Source organism: Melospiza georgiana, chromosome Z (genome assembly GCF_028018845.1).
Source record: "Melospiza georgiana isolate bMelGeo1 chromosome Z, bMelGeo1.pri, whole genome shotgun sequence".
In the NCBI taxonomy this organism is placed as follows: Eukaryota; Metazoa; Chordata; class Aves; order Passeriformes; family Passerellidae; genus Melospiza; species Melospiza georgiana.
Window position 1 is genome coordinate 37,205,097 of NC_080465.1, and position 27,405 is coordinate 37,232,501.

General features: G+C 35.7%; 1 protein-coding gene across 37 annotated transcripts in view; it reads left to right on the top strand.

Annotated features, from left to right (window-relative positions):
• The window catches only part of PTPRD (protein tyrosine phosphatase receptor type D), a 1,169,657-nt gene that overhangs the window by 1,067,528 nt on the left and 74,724 nt on the right, over positions 1-27,405 (top strand). For 17 of the 37 annotated variants that reach the window (XM_058043168.1, XM_058043170.1, XM_058043166.1 and 14 more), the window contains 5 exons: positions 2,964-3,173; positions 6,488-6,648; positions 11,937-11,951; positions 14,223-14,335; positions 24,423-24,520. In XM_058043168.1, the coding sequence (XP_057899151.1) occupies positions 2,964-3,173; positions 6,488-6,648; positions 11,937-11,951; positions 14,223-14,335; positions 24,423-24,520 (597 nt within the window). The remainder of the gene's footprint in view (positions 1-2,963; positions 3,174-6,487; positions 6,649-11,936; positions 11,952-14,222; positions 14,336-24,422; positions 24,521-27,405) is intronic. The other 20 variants (XM_058043177.1, XM_058043179.1, XM_058043185.1 and 17 more) reach the window with 2 other exon arrangements.

Sequence of the window (27,405 nt, forward strand, 5' to 3'; positions counted from 1 at the left end):
ATTACTGAGGCTGGAGGTTCACCTGAGATCTACTCAATCATGTGTAATCAATCTTACAAAGTTTTCATCTACACACAAGCACACTTAAGTTTACTGGCCTTAGGTGATGTATAACCACCTTTGAAAAGTTTAACTAATTTTATTGTCTCAGGCTAACTAACTTTTGGCATTCATAGTCAAAACTCAGTTCCTGATCACTCTAATACTATACTTCATCATTCCATTTTCTTCCAATATATATGTTTTCTGTTACTATTTCAAATGCAAAAATTATCAAGATCAAACATTTTGCTTTGCCTCTCAATCTAATTTTGATTGCTGTACTCCTACTGTACTTTGGCATTTTATTATGATTTATTTATAATCAAAATTGTAAATGCACTGTAATCTGGAAACATATGATAAAGAACAATGAATTTAATTTAGGCAGACACACAACTTTAATTCCAGTGGAAGAGGTGCATGGAAGTATCAGTTACCCTCGGGGATAGCTCAAGCCGTACACCTCTACTAGAGCTGTTGTATTTGTGGCTCCTGACTTTAAGCTAGCGTGCGCTGTTACTACCCCAACACTTAGCTTCGTGTTTTGGCAGACTTCCAGATAGCCAGTGCTCAGCCCTCTGCATAGGCATTGCTATAAAATGGGGCATCATACAGAGATAAACTTTTCATAGTGCTTCCCTCAGCAGATCCCATCAGGGCTGATCTAACCTGGAACAAACCTTGATTGTTCTCTGCCTCATGTTCTGCATTTAGTAACTCTTCCCAGGGCATAGGAGGCTACCAACAGATGTGAGAGTCACCTTCAATAAAGTAACTAAATAGAAATCTCTTCAATATTACAGTTCTCTGCTGCCCTCATTTTTATACGACGCAAATAGACTCTAGCTGCTCATTAAACTGTTTAGGAAGAATGAAAGAGAAATATGGACTGCTGATTGGAATAGTGTCCTTGAGTAATGAATAATGATTTCTAGTCTCAAATTATGGCCAGTTCTTTTTTTGCTCAGGGGATCCATTGCACTGTACCAGCTTTTGTGTCATGGCATTGAAATTGATAGAGGTAAATGGATGTAAAATCTCTGCAACGGGGCACAGACACAGCATTAGAGCTGGAAAGCAGTTTACTGCATAGATGTTTGAAGGTATAACATCCAAATGCCCTCAATGTTAAGGAAGCCTGGATTCAAGTGGCATGACTTGCTTTCATATGTATCTGTAACCTTAAATTTAGTCAGTGAGAAAGGTTATCAAATTATTCAGTATTAAAAGCTCCTTTCTGAGTAGCAGAGTGAATATTAGGTTGCTTTACATGCATTGCAATTGTTAATTGTGTAATTGCAAAATACAAGATACCATGACGGGAGACAAAAAGGTGTGGTCACCAAGCTATGGCCTAAATAAAGAGTGCATTGAAGATGGTGAAGGGCCTTGAGAGGAAGCCATATGTGGAGTGGCTGAGATCACTTGGTTTATTCAGCCTGGAGGAGACGGAGGAGAGACTCCATTGCAGTTACTGCTTCCTTGTGAGGGGAGGTGGAGGGGCAGGCACACATCTCTTCACTCTGTGGTGACCAGGACCCGAGGGAATGGTCTGAAGTTCTGTTAGGGGAGGTTTAGGATGGATATTAGGAAAAGAATCTTCACCCAGATGGTGGTTGGGCACTGGAACAGCTCCCCAGCAAAGTGGTCACAGCACCAGCATGACAGAGTTCATGACAGGCACAGGGAATGACTCTTGGGACTGTCCTGTGCCAGGCCAGGACGTGGACTCAGTGATCCTTGAGGGTGTCTTCCAACTCAGCATATTCTGTGATTCCATGATTCTGTGGAGAACTTCCCTGACTAAACGTACTTTGAAATTAATATATGTAGTTAAGATTGGATTTTAGTATCTTTTTTCTTAATCTACTTCTCACTCCAGAGATTTGTCTCCTCCTTCTTTAGAAATGAATTTTGTGCTAATCTGCTGTATTAGAAGCATTAGTGTGCTGAAAAGACTAAACTATTTAGAAAAATGTGTGATTTAACTATAAGACTACAGGACATCATGTAAGTTTCATAAGCAAAAAACAAAGGGAATCACAAAGAAACCTTAGAAGTCATAGTTTATCACATAGGAGAAGTTCTGACTTCTTGTAATCAGATCAGACTAATTTTTGTGGAATACTGGTATATGTAAAGCAAAAAAAAGGTATTGAAGAAACATTTGTCTGATTTAATAAGTAATTCATCAACAGATTATACTATCTGAGATTAAGTTCCTTTATCAGTAAGTGTTTGTTTTCCAAGTTTGAGCCTAGCATCTAATCTTGTACTGATGTAAATTTTAGCTTTGTTTATCAGAAGAAGTGATTCAGTCACCGTTCCTGGAGGTATTTAAAGAGATGTGTAGTTTTGGCAATTAGGGAAATGGCTTAAGGGTGGACATGGCAGCGTTAGATTAATGGCTGTGGCTGGAATCAGTCTTAGAGGCCCTTTCCAATGCAATTGATTTATGATTCTATTCTATGACTCAATATAGAAATAGATGATAGATAGATGATAGATAGATAGATAGATAGATAGATAGATAGATAGATAGATAGATAATATGTAATATGTTATGTGTATTTATATGTCCCTAGAGAAAATAGATAGTTTTCTTATCCTCTCCCAACCTCCTCCTAGACGCAACAGTATCTAAAAATTGTTTTATGTTTGTAGTCTGAGTGCTGCAATTGCCTCCTTGTATTTTATCCTGACAAGAATGTCGAGAATTTGGAAGATTTGGCAATTGATTTAGTGATACTGATATATCCCATGAAATGTGGATAAATTGTTTTTTTTGTAGTTCCTGGTCATGCATTAAATTTTCTCATTACACTGTCAATAAGTTACGTTAAAATTGTTTACAGTTATCGTTCTGTTCATGCTTGCTCTCTCTCTCCCCCCCCTTTCTTTTCCCTTCCTTCATTTTAAAGCTGCTTAAGGAGATAGCTAGGAAACGCAGAAGCATTCGTCTTGGGAGGGAAGTTGAATTAAAGCCATATATTGCAGCTCACTTTGAAGTTCTTCCCACGGAATTCACATTGGGGGATAAGAAGCATTATGGTGGATTTGAGAATAAGCAACTGCAGAGTGGTCAAGAATATGTCTTCTTTGTATTGGCTGTAATGGAGCACTCAGAATCTGTAAGTTAGTTCATGTTTTTCAATATCTAAATTACCTTACACAATCACAGAAGCATTTTTTCAACGCTTATTCCACTTCCCTAAATCTTTGTTTTAATATTACATGTCAGAGCATCTTAAAGTGAGTGTTTCCTTACTCAATGCCCATTAATTCCTTGAACTCTTCTGTTCTGCTTGCACCTTTGTGTATTACTTCAGTGTATAACTGAAACCTAAGAGTCAGCTTTTATTGGCTGTGTCATGATCCTTTGAAAATTACATTGTGTATTATTTTTGACCATGGACACAACTTCTGAGACATGATCTTTACAGCAGCATCTTTCTCTATATATTTAAAAGAATTTAAAAGCTGTCTTTTGATGCTACCATTGAATAATGGTATAGGATATACATATAGGGTTCTTGTAAAGATCCATTGAACTGGAGACGTGCACAGCTACCCTCTTTAGCTGCAGTCATTCCATAAGAATTTTATCTGTAAATTGTTAGAAAGTTAGCAAATAGTTCAGTAGTAGGGAAAATTCCTAAAAAAAAAAAAAAAAACTAAAAAATGAGCTGTCATTTCTCTTTACACAATTCATTTTGTAGTCACATCCCTTTATGCATGAATTAACCTAATGCATGTAGTTTATTAAAAAAGAAGACAAAAAGACAGATGTAAGACTTTTGAAAGATGCAATACACATTAGCATTTTAACATACAGTGTGTAATACAGTATGTTTCTAATTTGTAGCTTTACCTGACAGGTACATTTGCAGATTCAATCACTTGAAACTCCAACACCAATAATCTGAATTCTAATCAAATGCTTGCGGTCTGTAACGCTGCATTTGCTTTCTTGGTGTCAATGGAATGTGCCTACTTAGGCGCAGTGAGGAGGTAGTTCCACTTTGAATACTTTTAGACACTTTAGCTTCATTTGAAAATAAAGTGCCTCCTGCAAGCTCTAACATAAATCAAAATTTCTTTTTTCACTTTTTGACATGGGCTGCATAGACAGATAATTCTGAAGGTGTTGCATCACAAAGGTTCAGATTGGAGAAGGTAGACAGCTTTTTACTATAAATTAGAGGCCATAAATCTGTATGTCATAAATTGCCTGTACTAAAATGGATCTTTTCAATATAAAGTGCAGTTTCTTGTGTTTTTTATATTAATTAAGGTATAAATGACCTGAATGTATTGTTTTGTTAGAAATCAGGATGAAAAAGCAGGAAGAAACTGGTTTGTAAACTGACACATATAGCGAAATGTATATAGGGTCCTGCTCTTGAAAGACTTCAAAAGGCATTACTGAACTTAGGCTATCAATGAGACACTTCAGCATGCCATCTGAAACATTTATGTGCTTGAGTAGCATGAGGTAGCCACAGACTGTGAAGAATTATTTAGGGGTGTCAGATTCAGCTTTCAATGACTTTCAATGCTCCAGTGTATCAGCTCCAGCATATATAGCTGATTTTCTTCTAGGATTACAGGTTCTACAGATGTAACTTGAAAGGAACATTTTTCTTGATATTCAGATGTTATGTTTTACAGAAGGCTTCTTATTCAGAGAGCACAAAATTTCTCTCTTGATTGGTAGAATAGAGAGCTTGAATTAAAAAAAGGTCATGGGAAGGTCTGAATTTGTTTAACTTAGTAAAATGGGAGCTGGAGAGCTGTGATTAAAATCTATAAATATGTTAAGAATGTCATCAAGAGGAAGGAAAAAAATAAGATGAAATTTTAAAATAATAAATGAGTTTAATTTTTCATTAATACAAGATGGTTTAAAATTGAAAGTGAAATCCTATTTATTGAAGAAAAGGTAGTAACTGTTTACACTGTTACCCTCAATATCCCTCTATATCTTTTTCCCGGCATTTTTGCCATCCACTCCAAAGGAAGAGGGGAAATACAAAGAGTTTCTTCTCGGAGCAATGAACCTTTTTTATTTCTTAAGAGTACTAAACCTGAGGGAAAAAAAAAGTCAGTTTACTTGGGTAGCTCAGGAATGGAACGTGAAGACCCCCCAATTTCCAGACCATGATCATAGATGCAAAATATAGGGAGGTTTTGGTGCCAGATGCCAGGTGTAGTAAAATGCTATAATATAACTGGGGATTGTTGGCATGGGTGCTAGCTCAGTAACACTAAGTAAGTAAGTGCCTCAGCTTTTCCAGTCCTAATCCTGTCTCAAACCCAGACACTGTCATAGCCCAGAGCCCAAACAGGGCCAAATGAAGTGTAAAAAAACATGTCTCCTTTGATAACACTTGTCCTGGCTTAGGGCATCTTTCAGAATGCGATGCAAACATAAATGGAAGCTAATCTCTTCTCCCAGTTATCTTATTCTGTTTTAGCTGACATTTCTGATCTACCATGGAATCAAGTTTTTAAGTCTTGTGCAAGATCTGTTGTTCAAATCCTAGTTTAATGCTGATGAAGACACACTAGCACAAACAAGAAATATGTACAAACAATTTTGCACTTCTGACTTTACTCTAATTTAGACTTCTTAAAATGATCCAGTTTCAGCAGGCTGACTGTTCAGCCTCTCCAGTCTGTAATTTTAACTCTGCACTCAGCCAGAGATGAAACATCTCAGGTCAGACAAGAATAAAAAAGAATTCTCTTTATCAAGGGTTTTATCCTAGGCCAGCTGGCTTTACATCATGTAGTAAACCAAAGATTTTCAACAACCTCTGTTGGTTCATAATTTTAGTTTAATCCTTATGAAACACTGAGTGTTTAGCTTCCCTTTATATTCTACAATGGATTCTCCCATTTTTCAGTCTTAAGTTCAAGTTGTCTCCACCTTGTGTAGGTATATTCTGTCAGACAGTTTTTGGCTGGTAAAAAACAGTACTGTCATTGCAAGACCCTTTTCAGAAAACCTCCTACATTCAGTCCCCTTTATTTTTATCTATAGCAGTCTTGTTATGTCTCAAGTACCCTTCCATATTGTGCAGGAAGAAAGTGTTAAACCAGTATGAAACTAAAACAAAACCCAAAAATTGGTAACTGGTGGGCCATATTTCTCAGTGTCCTATTCAGTTTTTCATTCTCTGCTTAGGTTGCAAAGTGTTCTGTGAGGACTGGGCTACATGATTTGTCTGCAGGTCATTTCTAATATGTGGAACACAAAATAAAAATTATAATAACAATGCACTTTTCAATTTGCAAGTTTATGTATTTCTTTCAAGAAAAACAGCATTTCCAGTTTGCTGTCCTCATTGCATCATTACCCTCTATACATTTATTTTGGATGTGGGATAGTTAACATATTAATGCATTGCTTTCTGATTAAGAACTATTTTTATTTCTCCAGACCATGTATGCAACAAGCCCATATTCAGATCCTGTTGTGTCAATGGATCTTGATCCCCAGCCAATTACAGACGAGGAAGAAGGCTTGATTTGGGTTGTTGGACCAGTTCTTGCAGTGGTGTTTATCATCTGTATTGTTATAGCTATACTGCTTTATAAAAGGTAGGTTTACCTTTTAGCTTTCTTGCAAGGTATGTCTTTTCTCCTCTTTATTGGTCACTTTGTAGTACTTGTTCCACACTGTATTTTTGCACTACAATGTTAACTGTCATTGCCTTGGAAACATTTTGAAATTTATTAATGGCTTCCAGCATGCTGCAGAAATTTTTGACTGAAAGTTTTCAGTAATTACAGGTATATGAGTACATTTTTATGCTGATTATACTATATTAACACTATTGCATTTAAATGTTTTTTCCACTTTGCATACATTTGTATGCAAAGATACATTTGTATGCGAAGAAAGTAAATATGAGCTCGCACATAAATATGTATGGAATTTGCACATTTGACTTTTTAGAACTTGTTTATAGATGTATAATAGTAATGCATTAGGGGTTACATTCAGCTTGTTGCTAAATGTGATTTTCATCTCCACTCAAGTAATTTGAATTTCAACTTTTGACAGTTGGCCTCAATTTGGCAATGTATCTATATGAATTTGGAGCTCTGATCTGAGAGATTAAAGAGACATCAAATAGCTGTTTTCTACTAATCTTGCAGTGAGATCAAATTTCACTCATTCTTCTTTCACTCTCTATGACACAGATTTAGTTTTGCTATTACACAAAGGACTTCCCTTTGTCTTGCAACATACTCAGTGAATACGATCCCATAATTTATATGTAGCAGGCTTTTACACTGCACATGAATTAACATGGGTCAAGATACTAAACCAAAACCAAAGAATAAAACTCAAAAAGTTTTTTTTTTAATCTTTGTATTTAATTCCTAGTACATTTTTGAAATATATTGATAAAGTAGATTAGAGGAATATTACAAAGCTGCTGCCAATTTCTTAGGAGGGGGCACACTAGGGATAATTTTATAAAATGAAGTATGTCTTCTAAAACCAATGGCTATGAGGCTATTACAGGCATATAAATATTTAAATCTGAGCTTCACCTTTTGATTCCAAATAGATATACACTTATGGAATGGTTTCAGGGCCAGAATCATGCAGCATGTGTTGCTTGCAGATACCATGTCTCCTGAATGTTTCTGGTAGTTCACGGTGTCTCAGCCAATCAAATTAGTTACCAACTCTGCTTTTGTCAGTCGCTTCAAAAACTGGTCATTGGAAATGTGCTAAAAGTGAAATACTCCTTTCTTCTAATTATTTTAAAAGCAAATCTTCTCCCATACTACAAAAGAAATCCGAACACTAGTATATTAAGCAGATGTGTAACTACTTTGAGAGTTACTGATTACATTTATGGAACTAAAATAACAATCTTCTAGTCTGTTACCAAAAAAAAAAAAGAAAAGGAAATATTCCTCATATGAGCAGGTAAAATTTGCTCATCAGTAGTGTGAAGAGATTGTCATTCACTAAGAATGGGGGACATGTTTACCATCTGTTATTTACTACTTGTACTGGAACTGTTTGGGCAACTGTCCATATGTATTTATTTATTTTTCTATTTTCAGCTGTTTACTCTAATTTGTTAAACTGCACTGATTTGGCAAATTACCTCCAAGAAATTATGACTGCAGTTTTAGCAGTCTGTGCTCCTCTATGAGCTTTTATTTCTGTAAAAATATAGTATATAATAGGATATCTTTTCCAAGAGAAGATAACCTGAATGCAAGTTTACTGCTAGATTTTGATAGATGTGCTGACTGTAGAAGAGCAGTGACAAGACAGTTGGGGTATTTAACATATTGCTTCAAGAAAACAGTGAAGTTTTATTTGTGAGTTAAATAGACCTAATGTGGCTACAGGAGTTGGATGAAATATATTAAAGAAACTGGCAAACAAGTAATGTTCGTGGATACAGAAAATTTTACAAGTATATTTCTAGCCTATATTGGGGTATAAGTGCAACAAGTATGATAGTGAGAAAAGAAAATGAAGGTAGAGGGCATCAGTCTAGTTATGAACATATATGCAAAAAAAATTACAGGTGATTTTGTTAAAGAATGTGCAGTGCAAAGAGGGTGACTGGTAAATGATTGTGTCTTTTGAAGTGCAAAGAGTAGTAACTCAAATAAAGGTCAACTATGTTTAATTCCCTTTGTCCATTGAAACCTTTTTGATCAGACTTGGACCACTAAGCTCATGATTTACAATACTACTTATACATTTAATTATAATCACAGAGAAATTACAACTGCAGTTTCCAAAAGAATAATTTTATGGGGAGAAGTCTGCCCCTGCTTTAAAACAGGCATGATTAGATAGTGTGGATAAGTTTCATGGGTTGGTTTGAAGTATATTAAACTGTTCCAAAGACAAGAAATGCATGTTTGAACTCTTTATTATTTGTTGTTAGACTGTAAAAAGGTTATTGCCTGTGCATTTACTTTTCCTAAAATCTGAAAGCAAAGGTATTTCATGGACAAGTTTTTGGATCATATATTAGAATATAACCAAAAGGTCCTTGCAGCTTAGGAAGAAACAGTAATAGATGAGAACAATACTGAAGAGTATCTTTTCTTGTCATTGGTATTATAGCCAACACGGATTAGGCCAATTATGGAACGTAATTCCATATCTATTTCATGGAATTTTACCATATTCCATATTCCATACCAATTCTTCACACTCCTGTGTGCAGAAGAATCCACGGATTCACAGAATCAAAGGGCCATACCTCTGGAGTGTGTTTCACCTCAGCCCTGCTCAGAGCATGGTCACCTGCAGCAGTTTGCTCAGAGGCAAAGTTTTGTCTCGCGAAGAATGAAAACTCAATTACCTGTTTGGGCAACTTGTTCTCATATTCAACTATCCTCACAGTAAAACCTATTTTTTCCTGAGGTACACTTGACTCTGTCTTGGCAAATGGAACTGACTTGGCCATTAACCAGTTCAGTGTTCTCTGTCCTTGCAGCAGTGAAACCACCCTGCAGTCATAGTAAACAAAGGTCCTACTTTGTGGCAGATCTTTCCATCTATTAAACTTTATAGACAATCAAATCAAGAGATTCAAGTAAATTAAATAAATCTTGCTTCCTTTTTGGCCATCTTCTTGTTGACAAGAAAATAAATCTTTGTTCAAAGATGGAGTGTCTTACTCAGTGCAGTAAGATTTGTATCCAAAATCTCAAACAAAAGCAAAGATGATAGATAGATAGATAGATAGATAGATAGATAGATAGATAGATAGATAGATAGATAGAATGTGTGTGTCCTCGAGGAAATGCCTAACCATTAGGAGGTCTGCTTGAGTCACAGTTTACATATATTTTATTTGTTTGATACATGTTCAATTACATAGGATTAGGTTGATTAGGAACTTAATTAGTGAATGTTAAAGAGCTCTAGAAATTGTGTGGTGTTTCTCAGAAATGAACAAACAAGAGAGAAAAGTGATTGTCCCCATGATGCATCCTGTCATCTCATTCTCAGGTCTAGGGTGTATCTTTTTTTTTTTTTTTTTTAACAAATTACTTTATGTGGATATTCCTTGTAGTTTTTAAGAAATCACAAAATCCCTTATTTCAGTTTTCCATTGATGAAGAGCAAAAGGTTCCTCATTCTAGATTTTTCCATTTCTAAGGAAGTTAAAGCCATCTTGACAGACTTTGTATTGTTTGCTTTTATCAAGTGCAGCTTTTTGATTTGGGTCAGAAGACTGTAGCCTAAACTTAAATATTTTGAACATAGTAGCTCCAGCACTCTGAATCATAGCATCATGGATTAGTGTGGGTTGGAAAGGACCTTTAAAGGTCATCTAGTCCAACCCCCGGCCATAAGCAGGGACATTTTCATCTAGGTCAGGTTTCTCAGAGCCCCATCCACAGGACTTGAAAGTATCCAGGGATAGGGCATCCACCACCTCTCTGGGGAATCAAATTAAATAGTGCTTCATAGCCTTCATCATAAAAAAAAAAAAAAAATATTCTTTCTTCTGGCTAGTCTGAATTTACCCTCTTTCACTTCAAAACCATTACCCCTTGTCCTGTCATTATAGGCTCTACTATCCCCATCTTTCTTATAAGAAAGTCCCTTCAAGGAAGGATGCAAGAGAGTCTTCCAAAGCTTTCTCTTGTCCAGGCTGAGCAATCCCAGTTTTCTCAGCCTTTCCTGTTCCATCCCCCTGATCATCTTTGTCACCCTTTTCTAGATCTACTCCAACAGATCCATGTCTTTTTTGTACTGATTATCCCAATCCTGGATGCAGCACTCCAGATGGGGTCTCGCCAATGTGGAGTATAGAGGCAGAATCACTTTCTTTGAATGCTGGTCCCCTGCTGAATTTTGAGCTATAAGAAGAAACATGCTTCCAAGAGAAAAAAAACCCAGATGTTAAAAAGCACTGAAATGCAAAACAGGAAAATGGGAAATCTTAAGTGATGATGAAGAATTTTAAAGACTTTCTCATCCTATGTGTGTAATGTGGTCATTGCAGAGTACAAGCTATTAAAATGTTTGAAGAACCCCTGTTTGTTATAATCAACACAGAGAAAGAGAGACACTATAGTTACAGTGTCTGTGTATAATTGAACACATTGGTGAGAGATAATAAATAATTTTTCCTGTTTACCTAAACTTTATAGATCATAGATCACTACAGATCTATACAGATCACAGTAGACCTCTAGTACATGGCATTCATTCTAAATCTAAAAAGGTGTGTAATACTTCATTGGAAAAAGATTAATGATTCCCTTTCTTTCCAGGGTACTGTTAAAAATCTCTTGCAATTTTATTACCTGGTTTTGTTAAATAGTTTTAGAAATTTTCATTTCTTTTTATTACTATTTTTTAAATTTAGTGCAGGTCTTATGTGTGTCATATATTAAACCTTGTTGGTCACTTTATTTTCTCTTCCTCTTCTCCCTTTTTCTCCTTCCCATTCTGCCCTCCACTTTCATTTTTCCTCTCTTCCCTCCTCTCATCTCTATTCTCTCTAGAAAGTAAGAGGGAGCTACATCTCAGTGAGAAGTAATTTTTCAATGTAATGTTAACATTACTTTCATGGCTCAAATTAAACACCCATTCTCCATTGTCTCACTGGTTAAAATTTGAAGTCTAATTTCTTGGCAGATAGAGGTGTATTTTTCAACAGAAGATTCACTTTGGACATGACCTTGGATCCTCCATTTATTCTGTAATTTCCAAGCATTAAATATTTTGATGAGCTGTCATAGCTTAATTTTGTTTAGTTACATATCTTTACTGCAAATCAAAATTTCTTATATCTCCTGTTTTCATGATTATTCTCTGTGCTGCTGGTCAACTAACATTTCACCTTTTCTTCCCTCCTTGCTGCATTAAAATGGAGCAGTAAACCTGACAGGTGAGAAGTGAAAAATAATCACTCTTCATTTAATACAGAAAAGGGGAAAAAAGAAAAAAAAGCCATTATGATAATGATCTAAGACAAAGCATTTATCAGTCTTAAGTGAATGTAGTCAGTAATCTGTCAATGAGAGCAAGTGCAAGATTTGCTATGTTATTTACAGTGCTGAAAAGCAGTGTAATGCAAGCAGCAAATTTTCACTGAGTTTTTTTTTATGTCTCCATGGGGTTAATTTTCAGGAGATAGCAGAGCTTGACAATGCTCATTTGGTTTTATTTGTGTTTTAGCGCTGCGCAAGCAGTGGTTGTACACAATAATCAAAGTTCTTGAAGGAATCCATGGTTGTAGTTGAGGCATTAGCTGCTCTGAATCTTCGTAATGTCCCATACACATAAACACTGACTTACAGTTCTACCAGTGACAATGATACAGTGATACATGTTTTCCTTTCTGGATTTTTTTCCCCACCTATCTCAGAATCGTTGCATAATCTGGAAGAATTGAGATGTCTTCTACAGGCTGGAGAGATTAAAAAAACCAGAATGTTCCTCCAATTAATAATTTGTAATAAACCATTCTGTTATTCTATAAGTACTGAAAATATTCAGGTACATGATTGGAAAGATATTTTAGTGGTTTTATTAGATTATTATGAAATTGCAGCCTGGTACTAACTTCCAAGCGGAAAAAAGTTAAATGAAGCTTGTCCCTGGACAGTTCCAGAAACTTAAGGACACTTACAACTCCTAGACATAAAGAGAAGGAAGTACAGGGTAAAAGACTTATTGAAAGCTATGTCACACATCTTCAGTAAGAAGAAAGAGCACTAGGGCCAAGTGCTACTGTGACAGGAGTTTGCAATAGTCAAAATCAAAAGAAAGGAACCTCAGTTGAGTTTATGTGTACTAATTTTGTTTTAAGAAGTCTAAGAACAGAATAATCAGATTTAAATTTTTATTGCCTCACTAAAGAGAAGTTAATACATATGTTAAGGTATGTGCTGGAGAACAGGTGGAGTGTTTTTACAGTAAAACTTCTTCTTTTTTCCAGTACAACCATAGGGCTAGGGACTTTCAAAATTTCAGGCATATTTTTTCATAACTTTTGAAATCTCAGAGTATATCACCTGGTCTTCATTATTTCAAAAGCAGCAAGAAATTGACTGGAGTAATGACAGATTTATCATTATGAGTCAATGAGGAAAAAGAAAGTGTTATGTTAAAATAAATATTGGGCACTTGGAAAACACTCTGCTATCATTACCCTTAAAATAATCTCAGTTCTGTTTTCACAACATAACTCTTCCTCTGTTTGCTTCTTCATTTTATGTTACATAAAAAATAACAGCTACATTGTGTTCTCGTTCAGGACCCCACAAATAACTTGTGAAGAAAGATTCCCCTTTCTGTATAAAGATGCAGAGTGGTCGCTACTCTTCATGTAACATAGTTATCCATGTTTTACATCAGATACATACAGATAACAAAAGTCAGTTTTAGCAAAAATGCCAGAGAACACACATGGATTCTGCTTCTCTCTAGAGAAAGGGAAACATAGGCAACATTCAATCTCTTATCTCTTTAATTCTGTCTGATTTTTTTTTTTTGTTTTATTTTCCTTCCTTTGCAGTAAAAGCATTAATTTGATTAGAAATATTCATACAGATCTAAGCCTTGAATATATGTAGACCTGATAAGACATATGAAGATGGCCTATTTCAGCTCTTCCAGAGATGAGAGGAAACAGAGCAAATTCTTACATCCTAGAAAGTGAAAAGAATAGGTGTCTTCTGTACTGTTCTTTCTCCTATTAAAAATACCTAAAGAATGCAAATTATTTTTTATAGCATGCAGAGCTATGTGTATAGGATAAGAAATATTTAATCACAGTAACTTGGGGTGGTCTAGCTCAAGAGATTGCTGCTTTTTTGTAAAGGGATAAAAGTATAAGGTACAGCTAGGTAGCATTTAAAATCGGAGAATCGTCTGAATTTCTATAGGCTTAATGTTATAAAAGTAAAGTCTTAGGATGACCAGAAGGATGTTCTGGAAGAGCAGTTTAGGGCAGAATGCAGCTATTTTCTCTCTGACCATTTTAACACTGCAAATTGTAGGTGCCGTACCCACCACTCATGATTATATTACCTTTGCACTGCATCAAATACTTTTTCAGAAATAAACATCTTGCCTTTAGAATGCAATGCCAAACATTCAGGCACCTTTGGGAAGCTAACATGTCTGTCTATGTGTATTCACCTTCTCCATGCAGGAAGAGGGCTGAATCTGATTCTAGGAAGAGCAGCATACCCAACAGCAAGGAGGTCCCCTCTCACCATCCCACAGATCCAGTGGAGCTGCGACGCCTTAACTTTCAAACTCCGGGTAAGAGACAATAATAACTCACGGAGACCTCTGTGATTGCAGCTGGTTACTGATGCTATTACAGAAAAGAAACAGGGACTGTTTGGAAATATGTATTTTGATTGAGGGTTTGGGGGGTGGTTTTTTTGGTTTTTGCTGCAAAATATATTTGTTCATTGGCTTTTGAAATAATTAAGTAATTTCTATAATTAAAAAAAGCCTGCTTGAAAAAAAAATTTGAAGTTTTGTAAAAAAAGCCCAAAGACACGTTTGCTGTATGGGTGTGCTTTATTTGCTAAAATTCCAACTTAAACCTAACCATGCTAGAAAATGTTACTGGGAAATGTACATCCCTCTGTTTATTAATGATATTTTTATGGACGCTTCTTTGAAAATAAGCTTCTCTTTTATCTACTGCATTATCAGGTAATATATCAATATCATTGTGAATTCTGCTGGTTTGCAAATGTACAATACAGAAGGGAAATACATAACTAGATAAATGGTCTTGATGTTGAAAATAAGGCTGTGTGTTATGGTCAAGGAGGATATAATTACGTCAGTAGTTTGAGGTCAGAAGGAACACACTCTCAAATACTTTAATTTTTTTTTCATTAATCACTGTTTTATTAAAGCTGTTTAATCTGACAAACAGAGAAATATTTAAAATAGTATTTTTACCACCTTTGCAGAAGTCAACTTTTACTTAAATTGGCTTTGTTTTGATTAAGTTTTGCCCCAGTAGACTTGTTTTCTACTGCAATATATTTGCATGGAGTCTGATGCTAATTAGATGCTAAATCTTCCTGAGCCTCTTGTTTTTGTCAAGCTTACTATATTAAGTAAAAAAGGTAGTGAATTCAAGTTCATAAAAGCAGGTAATTAAGTGCTGGAGATGCTGAGAATTAGCTGCTGAAGTTGACAGGATAAATACCATTGAAGGGTTAAGGGAACCTGCAAATCTTCTAAATAATGACTGTATTGAGATGATGTTGCCCCAGAAGGAGTGTGTCTGCAGAGTAGTGAATGTGGCCAAAGACCCACACTTCATGCACGTGGCAGGAGTAGAAAGGGAAGGGTCTGGAGGCTTGAGTTTTGCTCCAGCGTTGCTTTTTCAGTGTGTTCCAGTACACTGCTCCTATCAGCTGGGGCAAATCAGGTGTGTTTCAGGAGCACATCTTCTAATTTAATTTCATCTTAGTGTGGGAATCTTGTTGACATGCTCTGGGGCGTGTCTAGCATAGGAACTTAAATACAGTAAATGCAAATAATTGAAAGGTTTTATTCAGTGTCCTTCTAAGGCTACAATTTCAGTGGCAGCTCTTTGTTTCCAGGTGAAGTTTTTACCTGTTACTCAGCACTTTTGTAAAAACTTTAAAGAGTTTTACAGTGAAAGAAATATACATGCAAATCTTTGAAACATGAAAAGAAAAAATACTGTTCTGGAAGTCTAGCTTATGCCTAAAAGAAGTAATTATTTGTATACAGATATATAATGAGTAGAGTAAATGGCTTACCAGAATCCCAGAATTGTTTTGTTTGGAAAAGATCTCTAAAATCATTAACTCCAACCATTAACCAAGCCAAGCACCTTATGTTCAACAATAAGCCATGTCCTGAAGTGTGACACCCACATGTTTTCTGAGCACTCCAGGGCCAGTAATTCCACCACTTTCCTGGGAAGCCTGTTCCGATGACTCATGACCCTCTCATCATGAAGAATTTTTTCCTAATATCTAATCTGAGCCTCCCCAGCATACCTTGAGGCCATTTGCTTTTCCTTGTATTACTTCTTAACTTGGATGAGGAGATTGCCTCCACCTGGCTTCTTTCAGGCAGTTGTAGGCAGCATAGGGTCTCCTCTCAGCCTCCTTTTCTCCAGGCTAAACACTCCCAGCTCCCTCAGCTGCTTCTCACAGGACTTGTGCTCCAGACCCTTCCCCAGCTCCACTGCCCATCTCCAGACATGCTCCAGCGCCTCAATGTCTTTCCTGAAGTGAATGCTCCAGAACTGGACACAGGATTTGAGGTGTGGCCTCACCAGTGCTGAGTACAGGGGTCAATCCCTGCCCTTCTCCTGCTGGCCACACCATTGCTGGCACAGGCCAGGATGAGCCAGCTGCTTAATGACCTTCCCCAGCATCAAGGCCTGTAGTTTCCTGGATCATCCTTCTTGCCCATCTTGTTGATGGATGTCCCGTTTGGAAACCTCTAGTCAACAGGAACATCAGTTGGGCAGGACTGCTGATGAGGGAAGGAGGCTCAGTGAGTGCTTTGATCAACACCCGATACCCTTAGGTGTATCCCCTCCAGTCTCACACAGCTGTGCATGTCTGAGGGGTGTAGCAGGTTGCTGACCATTTTTTTCCAGGATCAGGGAGACTAAGTTCTGCTCCCCATCATTGTCCTCCAGCTCAGGGGGCTGGATGCCCCCACAACAGTTGATATTGCTATTAAAAATTTAGGCAAAGAAGGCATTAATTTCCTCAGCCTTTACCTCATCGATCGTCACTATATTTCCCTCTTCATCCAATAAATAATGGAATAATAACTAGATAGATAAGCCTAATTTTCTGCACTCCATTTATTTAGATGCAAAATCTTACCTATTCATTTAGTATTCATCATAATTAAAATGAAACATGAGGGAAAAAAACCCCGCTACCAAGTGCTAACATATAAAATTAATTTATTGTAATTAATTTTTAATTTACATTGAGAAAGTAAAGTTATTAAGAAATGGCAGAATTTGTGGCACTTGTAGACACAGTAATTCCATGTCATTGATCTGAAAAGAGATGGAGAGGATTTAAGGCATACTTTTTCTTGCAGGGCTATAGTTTATCTGTGAAGTTTGCAGTTTTCTGTGAAGCTATTTGAGCAGAACATCTGTGATCTGTTTCTACTAGGAACTCCTTTGCTATAATCCTTTTCACAGACTGGAGTATTACCATTATTATTAAAAACAAAATACATCAAATGATATTCTTTTTCCTTATTATTGTACATCTTAAGGTCCCTAGACACAGATCAGGCCATTGTACTACTCAACCAAATATCAAAAGAGAAAAATCTTACCCCAGTAGATTTGTCTTACTTTGTTATACTGTTAACTTACTCTGTTAACACATTCTTACTATGTAATCAGTCACAGTGAAATCAAGCTACAGTTCTTTTGTTAGTAAAAGCAGAATTTCACTTAAATTAACTTCAATTAGGGTTACCATGTCATTTAAATTTGAATAAATTTAACTGAAGTGTTTAGATCCTACTGGAATATTTATCCATCTCCCAACCACTAACACACTATCAAATAATATGCAATATTTTTTTTTAAATGAAAATAGAGAAACTACAGAAAGGCTATACATTCAGGATGTCAGCTTTGTTGGATTTGTTGTTCTTTCACTTTCAAATATATGGGTTTTATTTTCTGCAAGGTAGCAGAACTAGATAGGGGGGTACTGCAAAGGAGGTAACTGAGGGAAGGGGATAGGGCTGATGTGGTTATGTGTTGGGTTCCTTTTACTGAGAAATCTGCTATTGCCCTCATAAAATGAGGCATTTCCCAACATTGCCGACAGATAGAACAAAGGACAGAGTAGTGAATATACTATCAGTACAAGTGCTTCAAGGTAGATGATTTCACATGGTTGCTATTCTAATGATTTATTTCTTTAGATTATGAAAGCATCTGCAGTTTGCTTGGAGCTTTCCAGGCAGACCAACTGCTTCCAGTGAGAGAGGAAAACAATTTTGATTGAATCCATAATGTACAGAAGTATTAGAGAAAAAAATTCCAAATTACATTGGCATATCTGGACTGGCAGTTTTTACTTGGAGAGGTGAATGAGACACTCCTATAAAATTATGGATTGTCATAAACTTTAGTACTTTAAAAGATTTCTAAACAGTCACATTCCAAACATCCTATCAATCATATATTTTGTATAAGGAAAGACCTGATCAGATACAGATATCAAAATCATTTGAAACATAACTCCTTGGGGTAAATTTGAATTTCTAACCACAATTTTAAATTACTCCCAATGCAGAAGATTAGGTGTAGATTTTTGACACAAAACATGAGAAAGCAATATTTTATCTTTGGTGATATTTAGACAATCATTTTTGTACAAATATGTTGTACTTGTCATAAAATTTTCAATTCCACATAAGGATGTTATAAAATTTCACAGTCTAAACTACCAGCACAGGAAATGTATGCTTTCCTTTCACTTTTTATTGTCTACATTCTTCAATAACATAAAGAGATCTAAAGGGCTCTAACCTAAAGAGTTTCCTATCTTACCTTGTTCAGAAAGGATCAAATTTATTTCTGGCTTCCCTCCTCATTGGATGAAGGAACTCCATAGATAAATTTCACACTTTGCCTTGACATTTGGAATAGCCCACAGTTCTGTATCTGAGACCAAGATCCCAGGTCCGTGTGTGTTATCCAAAAATGTGTATGTGTTAGATAAGCCCATATGCCAGTGCGTGGGTCACAGCAGTGCCAAGTTCTCTTTGAGTAAACATGAAAATACCCAATCTCTCAGTAGGATTTCCTTTTTAAGTCTGTTATTCTTCCATAACTGGAATAGCTGAAGAAAAGTCTGTCACATTCTTACCTTTCTACAAGTTGCCTATGAAATGCAGAATTAAAATCATTAACCTGGTGCACAAATTTTAGAGGTCTCTATGCCACATGGGAGAGTTAAGGTAAAGAAGGGATAATAATTAAGCCTCACAAAAGGTTTCATCAAATATGGCAACCCGGTTGTGCAGAAGAAAATTAACTGAAATTAAGTAGTTTGAGTGGGTTCTGAGAGATCCAAGGCTCAGGCAGACTTCAGTCTGCCAATCAGCCAGAGAAATAAATTGAATCATGCCTCAAAAGTGACTGATTTTTTTTTATCCCCATTTAACTATAAAATGTGTCACACTTACAAGTAATTTTTGTAATTGGGTGCCAATTAAACAATTATCTCATTATATCTTATGAACTAAATAAGATGCTTTTAAATACAAGAAAAATAAATAGAGTTATTACAGCTCTAAATTAAAGACCTTTCTTTTTTAATTAGATAAGTGCTCACTTATTCCCTGAGTTGCTAAGGAATTTCCACAAACTTATTTCCATGATAAAGCAGAAAAAGCATAAAACATGTTCAGAGGAAAAGGGTGCAAACAAGAAAAAAAGGTGGAAAAAGCAATGTCTGGATTTAGTTACCTGCTTTGCATGACAGCAGAAATTTTTTGCGCAGTTTATCCACTCAACATCTGTTTATAAGAATCATGACAATGTCGAAGGAAGTACTGTGCTTTGTCTCCATGGCAAAAACAGACTAAAATGTCTCTCATAGTGAGCCATCATGCATATAGCTCTTGTTATGCACATCTAACACGGAGGATTTAGGCACCTAAGAGAGGCACAGCTTCCGATGCAAACAGCACTTCTCTGCTGTCCCATTTTGCTTTGAAACCTGGAGGAACCCAGAATCTGCTTAGCTAGGAGATGAAGGTGAAAAGTCTTCTCTTCACAAAAGTTATCCCTTTCTTTTCCTCTGGATTTTAGACCATAGTTTTTGTAACATCTTATTGTATTTGACATTTTTGTATCGGGATCTGAAAATTAGGTTTCCCCTATTCTCACTTTTAAAAAGTCACACTGGGTGACTTTTAAACATTACTCAGAGGTGGTGCTTCTGCTATGAGGCTGTGGAGCCTGCAGTGCTCCTTGTTAAAGCTCAGTCTTTGTTTCAGAAAAAGATAAAATATTTTCATTCCAGAATAATTGATCAAGTTTTGAAGAACAGAAAATATTCTTGAATAAAAGTGGCATAATTTTGCAATATTATATATGCATTTGCAATTATTTTAGAATAGCTGTTGCAGAATGATATATTTCTCTAGAGATTGTCTAGTAAATTTGTCTTTGTAATTTCATGCTCTGGCCTAGCTCTGGCTCTGTGAAAAAGAAATTTTAAAGTTACAGTAATTTTCATGTACTAAAGGCATTTTTGTTAAGTTTTCATGAACGCTGAATTCCTACTGAATAAGGGTCATCCGTACTTTTTTCCTTTTTCCATGTCCGAATTCAAAGTAGGTATTTTTTCCTATCTTTTTGATAAGGATAAGTCTCAACAGCCACGGTTACTTATTACTTCCTTTTTCTATAAAGGGATATCTTATTCAGCATAGATTCACATGTAAAAGAGTGTTCCGTAAATTATCAATTAAAAATGAGACATTTGTAAAGTCACAGACAATTAATTCAATGTGGACCTAACATACCACTCATTTCCTAAAGAAATTTCTGTGACAATTATGTGTCACATTTTCACTTCATGTAGATTATAGTCTGTATACTAGCAGATTTGCTCTTTAATTTCTAACTTTGTTCTTGTTTATTGTGGGTATGTGAACCTACAGTTCCAAATTGGTAAATAAATGTATGTGTCATAAATTTTTCTAAAAGCCTTTATCATAAAACCCTGACAACAAACAAAATCCTAATTTAACGCACTAATGACAAGCCTAAAACACCCACTTGATTATCTGTGATAAGGAAATATAATTAACAGGTTTAATGTCTGTTAATATGCAGATGTTTTCTGACCTTGCTCTCTTAGTTTTTTCCTTGAAATTGTAGCAGAAATAGTAATTCGTGTTCCATAGTGTTGTATTTACCACGGATTAACCAGAGGATAATTCTACACTGTAATCAAACCATACTTTGTTATTTAATTCATGCAAAGGAATTACTACTAGGCTGCATAAGATCAATTACATTTGGCAATCTTCTACCAAACCTGGTTATAAAAATTTTTAATGGGTACAATTTCAACTGTATTTTGCATGTGGTGGTTTTGGGGGTTTTCTTTTCTTTGAGTTTTCAGGTGTTTTTATCTCTTTTTTTTAAGGGGAAAAAAAAAAAGAGATACCATATTTAAAAGAGAATTTGAAAGCATGTTTCAGCATGGTATTTCTTTTGACTTTTTAGCATGTCACAGGACCTGTTGTAATTTAGCTGTATTTTGTCTTTAAGTTTTTGTGTTGTCATGACATATGTTGATTGGTGTGGGAGTGTGTCATCAAATAAGTGTATTTTCTTATTTCTAACCACAAAAAGAAGTGAGTTTAACTGTGTTTTAACTGGGATCTTTTGAGTCAAGTTCTACACCTGCTCAACTGAAACCTCATGCTTTTGCATGAGGTGTGATGACATCTTAGGATGTTTATTCATAGCATATTCTGTTATGATTCACAGACTGATTACATAACAAAAGCCCTCCAGCAGTTCTTTTAAAAAATAATTACTTCTATCATATCAGTAGAGCCCATTTTATGTATTTAAAGTATGAAAATGGAACAAATGCAATTACTTCGTAAGTTAACTGCCAAATATTATTTGAGGAAAGTAATTCAAAGTGTAATTGCTGAAAATGAGGTGTAGAGGAAGGTTTTAAATGCAGTTAAAATTTGTCAGTTTCTGAAATTGTAAGTAGTTCCTCTTTTTGCCTTAGAGAAACTTACCTTCAAATTTCTTATTTACACAAAGTGTTTATAGTGAAATCTCCCCTTGGAAATGTCAAGTGTCACAAAGAGAAGTGTATAAATAAAAACAATTGAAAAAAGAATGGGTGTTCAGCATCTTTAGAAAAATATTCCTTCACAGTAAGTTAATTATTATGATTTGTGTTCATGATGCTGGTGATTCAGTCAGGTTCATTGTGTGATGAGTGAGTCTCATACTCACTGGTTTTATGACCTTTATATTTACAGTAGGGTAACTGCACCTTTAAATATCTTAGTTGAGTTGCCAGACGCTGTTTTGTGCATGTCTGAAGTGCCTGTATGTACAAGATGATTGATTATGATGGTCTACTGCTGTTACTAATTTGTTTCCCATTTCCGATTGGCTTTTACTTTTTACAGCTTTGAGCAGTAATTCAGTCCCCTACGCCTCCCTGATTGGCTCTGTGTCCTCCCTCTCTAGCCAAACTACCACTCAGTCCTTATATGATAATAACTCTCTCCCACGATTCGCTCGAAAAGGTCTAAACATCTTTGTCTCTATTATTTTCTCTGTTCAAGCACTGTTTTAGATGTACATCAGTCCACCTCCATTTCTGGATCAATCTAGAGTTCTCCTGTGCCTTTTCACCCACATATTTTCCATAGGGGTGCTTGATCTGGATCAATCCGTCTAATTATTAGATGACTGATCTCATTTTGAGAGTAGCCAAGCTCTAAGTAAAATTTGTAAGAAAATGGGAGAGAAGCAGAGCTGCAGCAAATAAATTAGTACTTAGAGACTAATTTTTTTAATTGAAATTTTTAAGGAATCTCCCCACTGATCTGAATATTCTGCTTTGTTTAATGGCTTACCATCACAGATGTGCTATGAAGATTCCCTAATAGGGTCAGAAGAATTAGGGCCAGTGCTGCTGGACATTATTTTGGAGTCTATTGTGATGCTCGAAATGTCAAAGAATCCAAAAGAAAACAGGAATTAAAAAAATTAGAAGAATTTAAAGAATTAAAGCACATACTGTAGTGTGACTGTGTTGTAGCCACATGGTCATTTTCAGCTATGTTTAAAGAAAATGCTAGTCAACTGTCTTAGGCATGCTCTTGAAGGTCACGGTGACAAAACAAACTGCATTGTGCAACATGCCTTCCAGCTTGAGCCCCCTTGAGTCATCAGTGTTTTTCCTTTGTAATTTCAAGAGATTCTGGGGTTCACTAGCTTAACTTTTTCTTGCCAGCTCTGATCTCTTCCCTAAGCTATTGAAACCTCACTTTCATTTTAGGTGTGATAGTCTAAAGTATGAAGAGAAGAATGTAAGCATTTTGGAGAAAGCTCATGAAGACTGATAGCTTGAAATAAATATGTTCACAAAATTTTGCCTGTCAAATTTTAAGCTGGCAGATTGTTCTAGTTGACCCCACATCTTTCCTGTCTTTTTGGTTTTTTTGGTTTTTCTTTTTTTTTGGTTTTGTTTTTTTTTGCCTTGCTGTCCCTGTACCCCCTTACACACCCATCTGTACTTCCAATTCCAAGCTCTTCTTCTTTTTCACCTAATATCTTCATCAGTGGACAAAGATGTTTACACCTGAAGTAGATTGTAGGTACTTTTAGGGGTTGATAAATGGGATTTCAGATTAAGCTTATATTAAGGTACTAGTGCAGTCAGCATGTGAGTCCAGCCAAACTGTACAACCCCTGCCTCTACAATCTGCTACTAGTGAAAACATTTTTGAAGTTCTAATTGTCTTATGTCCAATGTTGTCTTCAGTGACTGTTGTCTTAAAAAAGTGATGCATGTTGTTCTAGTCATTCACAGCTGCATGTCAGTCACCTCAAAATTCTGTAAAATACCTAAGTATTTCTAATTTAGAGTACACAGTCTTCTATACCTTGATGCATTATTATTACTATTACTATTATTATTATTATTAATCTTCAATATTTCCATTTCATTATTTTATACTTTATTTTGAAAGTTTTATGTTGGTTTAGGTTTCTTTTTTTTTTACCATTTCTTTTCCAGGTTCAGGTGTCTCTGGTTACCTTGGTAACCTTCATTATTCAAGTTTGTTTTTCTTGATTATGCATAAGTCACTTTGTTTTCTGTCAAAACACTATTGTTTCCCCTTTAGGGCTCTTTCAGTGTCTGTTTCTCAGTTCACATTTCCTCATCTAATTCAATAGAGTTTTCATTTCATGCATTGCAGTAGAAGGGTTTAAAATGACATTAAGAGTCATTACTCAAAGCAGAGGTCAACATCAGGTCTAACTGTTTCATTTTTCCATGCCTAGCTAAACTCATTGACTCATATGACAGTAGCTCTTTCCTCTACACTAGGAATGTTAGCTTTGGGAATACGTTTGGTGACTTTTTTTAATTTGGCTTCAGAGCTCATCTATGCAGAGCATGTCCTGCTTTGAGTAACCAAACTATTTGCCTGCTTCTCTCACATATGACATCTTTACTATTTACACATTTATAGACATTCTAACTACTGCATTTTCTAAATTTTAGAGCAATGTCATCACTGTAGTTTACGTTAAATTTTGTTCTTCTTTCTCGTTCAACAGGTATGGCCAGTCATCCCCCAATACCTATCTTGGAACTTGCAGATCACATTGAAAGATTGAAAGCAAATGACAATTTGAAGTTCTCACAGGAATATGAGGTAATTTTCCCCACTTCTTTACCATTCAAATTTTAAGTGTCATGCTTGCTGTTTCCCAAGACTTCTCTCTGATATGGTACCAGGTTTGTATGATATTAAAACCATGACAAAAAAAAAAGGTGTAAAATGGCTACAGTGGTGGGGTGGATCCTTTGTGCATAAAATCCTGTACTCTTTTTGTAAGAATACATGTCAGGCAGATTCCATGGACACATACTTGAAATAATGTGTGAATGATACAGCATAGACTTGTTTTAATATACAGACAGTTTCCTTTCCTGCAGTTTAAAGATCCTTAGATTATGTATAATGTTGACAGGACACATAGAGCAAAAGCTCCAAAGAAGGTTCAGTCCACTGCTTTTATTTTTTTACATGAGATAAAAGGGTTTGCAAGTGCTTGTTGTCTCTTCTACTGTAGCACTTTCAGGACATTGTATTTTCCTCCTGTCAACAATACCACTTTGATAAATTGGGAGTGATGGTCTAGAAGAGCATGAAAGAATGTAAAAGGAAGACAGTAATCATTTACCAGCCACCTTGTCAGTAACCCACAGAGTATATAGGTATTGCTGTAGTGGAGGGTAACAGCCTCTCAGGTCAGTAATTTGTGGCGAAAGGGACATAGGGAGCCATCCATTAAACTGGTAAATTATAGCTATTACTTTAATGCCAAAATATTGTCCATGTCAAAAATACCTAAATCAAGTATACACTGAACCATCAGTAAAGAAGTGCTTCTATAGATCAGCTATAGGTGATCATATAGGATTAACATCCCCAAAAGGGATCACCAACACAGTATTTTCTTTATGGTCTGTTGTGTCACTAATCCTTGCTTAAAATCCTTCAACACTTTTTCAGCATGGTGGAGTAAAAGCCTGAGTTGCTCTTATTTTTTAGGGACTGCACATTAGTTGCATTTGAATGTTTGTATGGACACTGGCAGAGCTATAAAAAACACTCAAGATGACATTCACATTTTCGTTTCATAGTAACATGTTACTGCAGGGTACATGGAAGCCCCATATATTTCCATTGTATTTTAAAAGTCTTGACAGAAGATGTTAAAAATTAATACTGAGTACTGTGATGAAGAACTACAATTCCTTATTTTTTAATTGAATATGATATTCAGAAAGTTCTTAAGACCTCTTTAAGAAATAATCTAATTAGAAATTAAAAAGAAAACACAGTTTCAACAATTCCTGGAAATAAATTTGTTGAAGAACAACTTAGGATTGCTGTCACACAAAAAATGTGGGAGAATCTTCTCATTTTTCTATGTGTAAACCCTGTGTTCTTAAGTATGAAGATTGTAGCATATAAACGATCAGGCCATAATAAAAGATAAATTTTCGAACCATTTTTTGTTGTACCATGGGCAAATTAGTTGTTTTTTTCAGTGTAGAAAATCCCAAACCATTTACAAGTCATATAATATAGTATCATTTCTATACAAATAAACAATCCAGCTGTACTACATCTTGAACATGGAGGGGACATGACATGGTTTTCTTATGCTGCATTAGAAATTAAAAATTTTGGTGTTTTGTATTACCTCTTTCTTACTTAAGTAATTAAAATCATTGTGAGATGTATTTTAATGATTTATAGTCAATATTGAAAAATGAATTACATTATTTATTTCTTAATATCTTCTGACCCTGCGGAAGTTTCTCTAGTCTACGTAAGCAGGAAAACTTTCACATTCTTTCTTTCCATCATTTATTTGGGATATTTTCCTCCTTTTTTCAAAAAAATCTTTACAAAACATGCCATCTGGAGCAGAATGGTCAGACATTCAAGATTAGAATATGGGCAACTGTGGGTCAACATCAAGCTTCATTCATATTGTTCTTCCCAAGAAGGTTCAACATTTATCTTTGAAATTACAGCTTTAGAGATACGGATTCATTTCCATCTAGTCCGAGATTCATCCATTTTGAAATAGAATTAGTGAAAAGCACTGCTGTTTGGGTTCATGGTCCAGGCTAGGCAGTGGACTAAAGCTGCAGTTTGATGATCACTGTAAGTCATCTCCGTGTCTTGGCTGTGCATTCCTGTTGTCTCTCTTGTGCCAGTCCTGGCACCAGCAGATGTGCAGCTGTTCAAGGATTATCTCAGGAAATAGATTCAGCTGAAAACTAATTGTTTTATTTTTCTTTGCTGCTTTCAATTGGATCAGTTCCCTGAACTAGCTCACCACATGTCTGCTTGAGCTCTAGTGCCAGCAACGGGAAGTGGTGGGTATATTTGTGGTCAGGGATTGGGACCTTCTACTTCAGCAGCAGTTCTCACTAATATCCCTTAAACAATCTTTTTAAATCTGATTGCAAGGCAGAAAGAGGTACAGATGGTAACGGTTCAGTCATTATCACTTCAGATAGCACTAGAGCTGGTGAGACAGAAGGAAAAAGAGATACTTCTCATATTCAAAAGTTCAAGGTGTAACATGCAGCACAAAACTACTGACCTTTATTGATACCAGCAAAATCCTCCTAATTTTAATTAATTTAGGGAAGCAAATTTTAATTTGTTTAGGGAAGCAAAGAATTTTAATCAATTACCACTGATGATTTTGGTGGTTTTTTTTTTTAAATAGTGCCCTTTCCTCATTGGCAGTCAATTGTTTTATTTTACTTTTTACGTAATTGTTTGCATTGCATGGATGGATTTCTTCAAAGATGCATTGATTGTATGTTTCACTTACTGTAGTAAGTGATAACTTTGTGATACTATAAAGTATATATCTTGGTGGTTTTCTGATAGACTCTGACTTCTCTTCCTTCTATCAGGAAGTTAGCTCCATTTCAAAAGGATGTTTAAATTCTTTTTTTAGCACAACCTACTTCAGTTGCCACCTCAAAAGAATTACTGGTTTC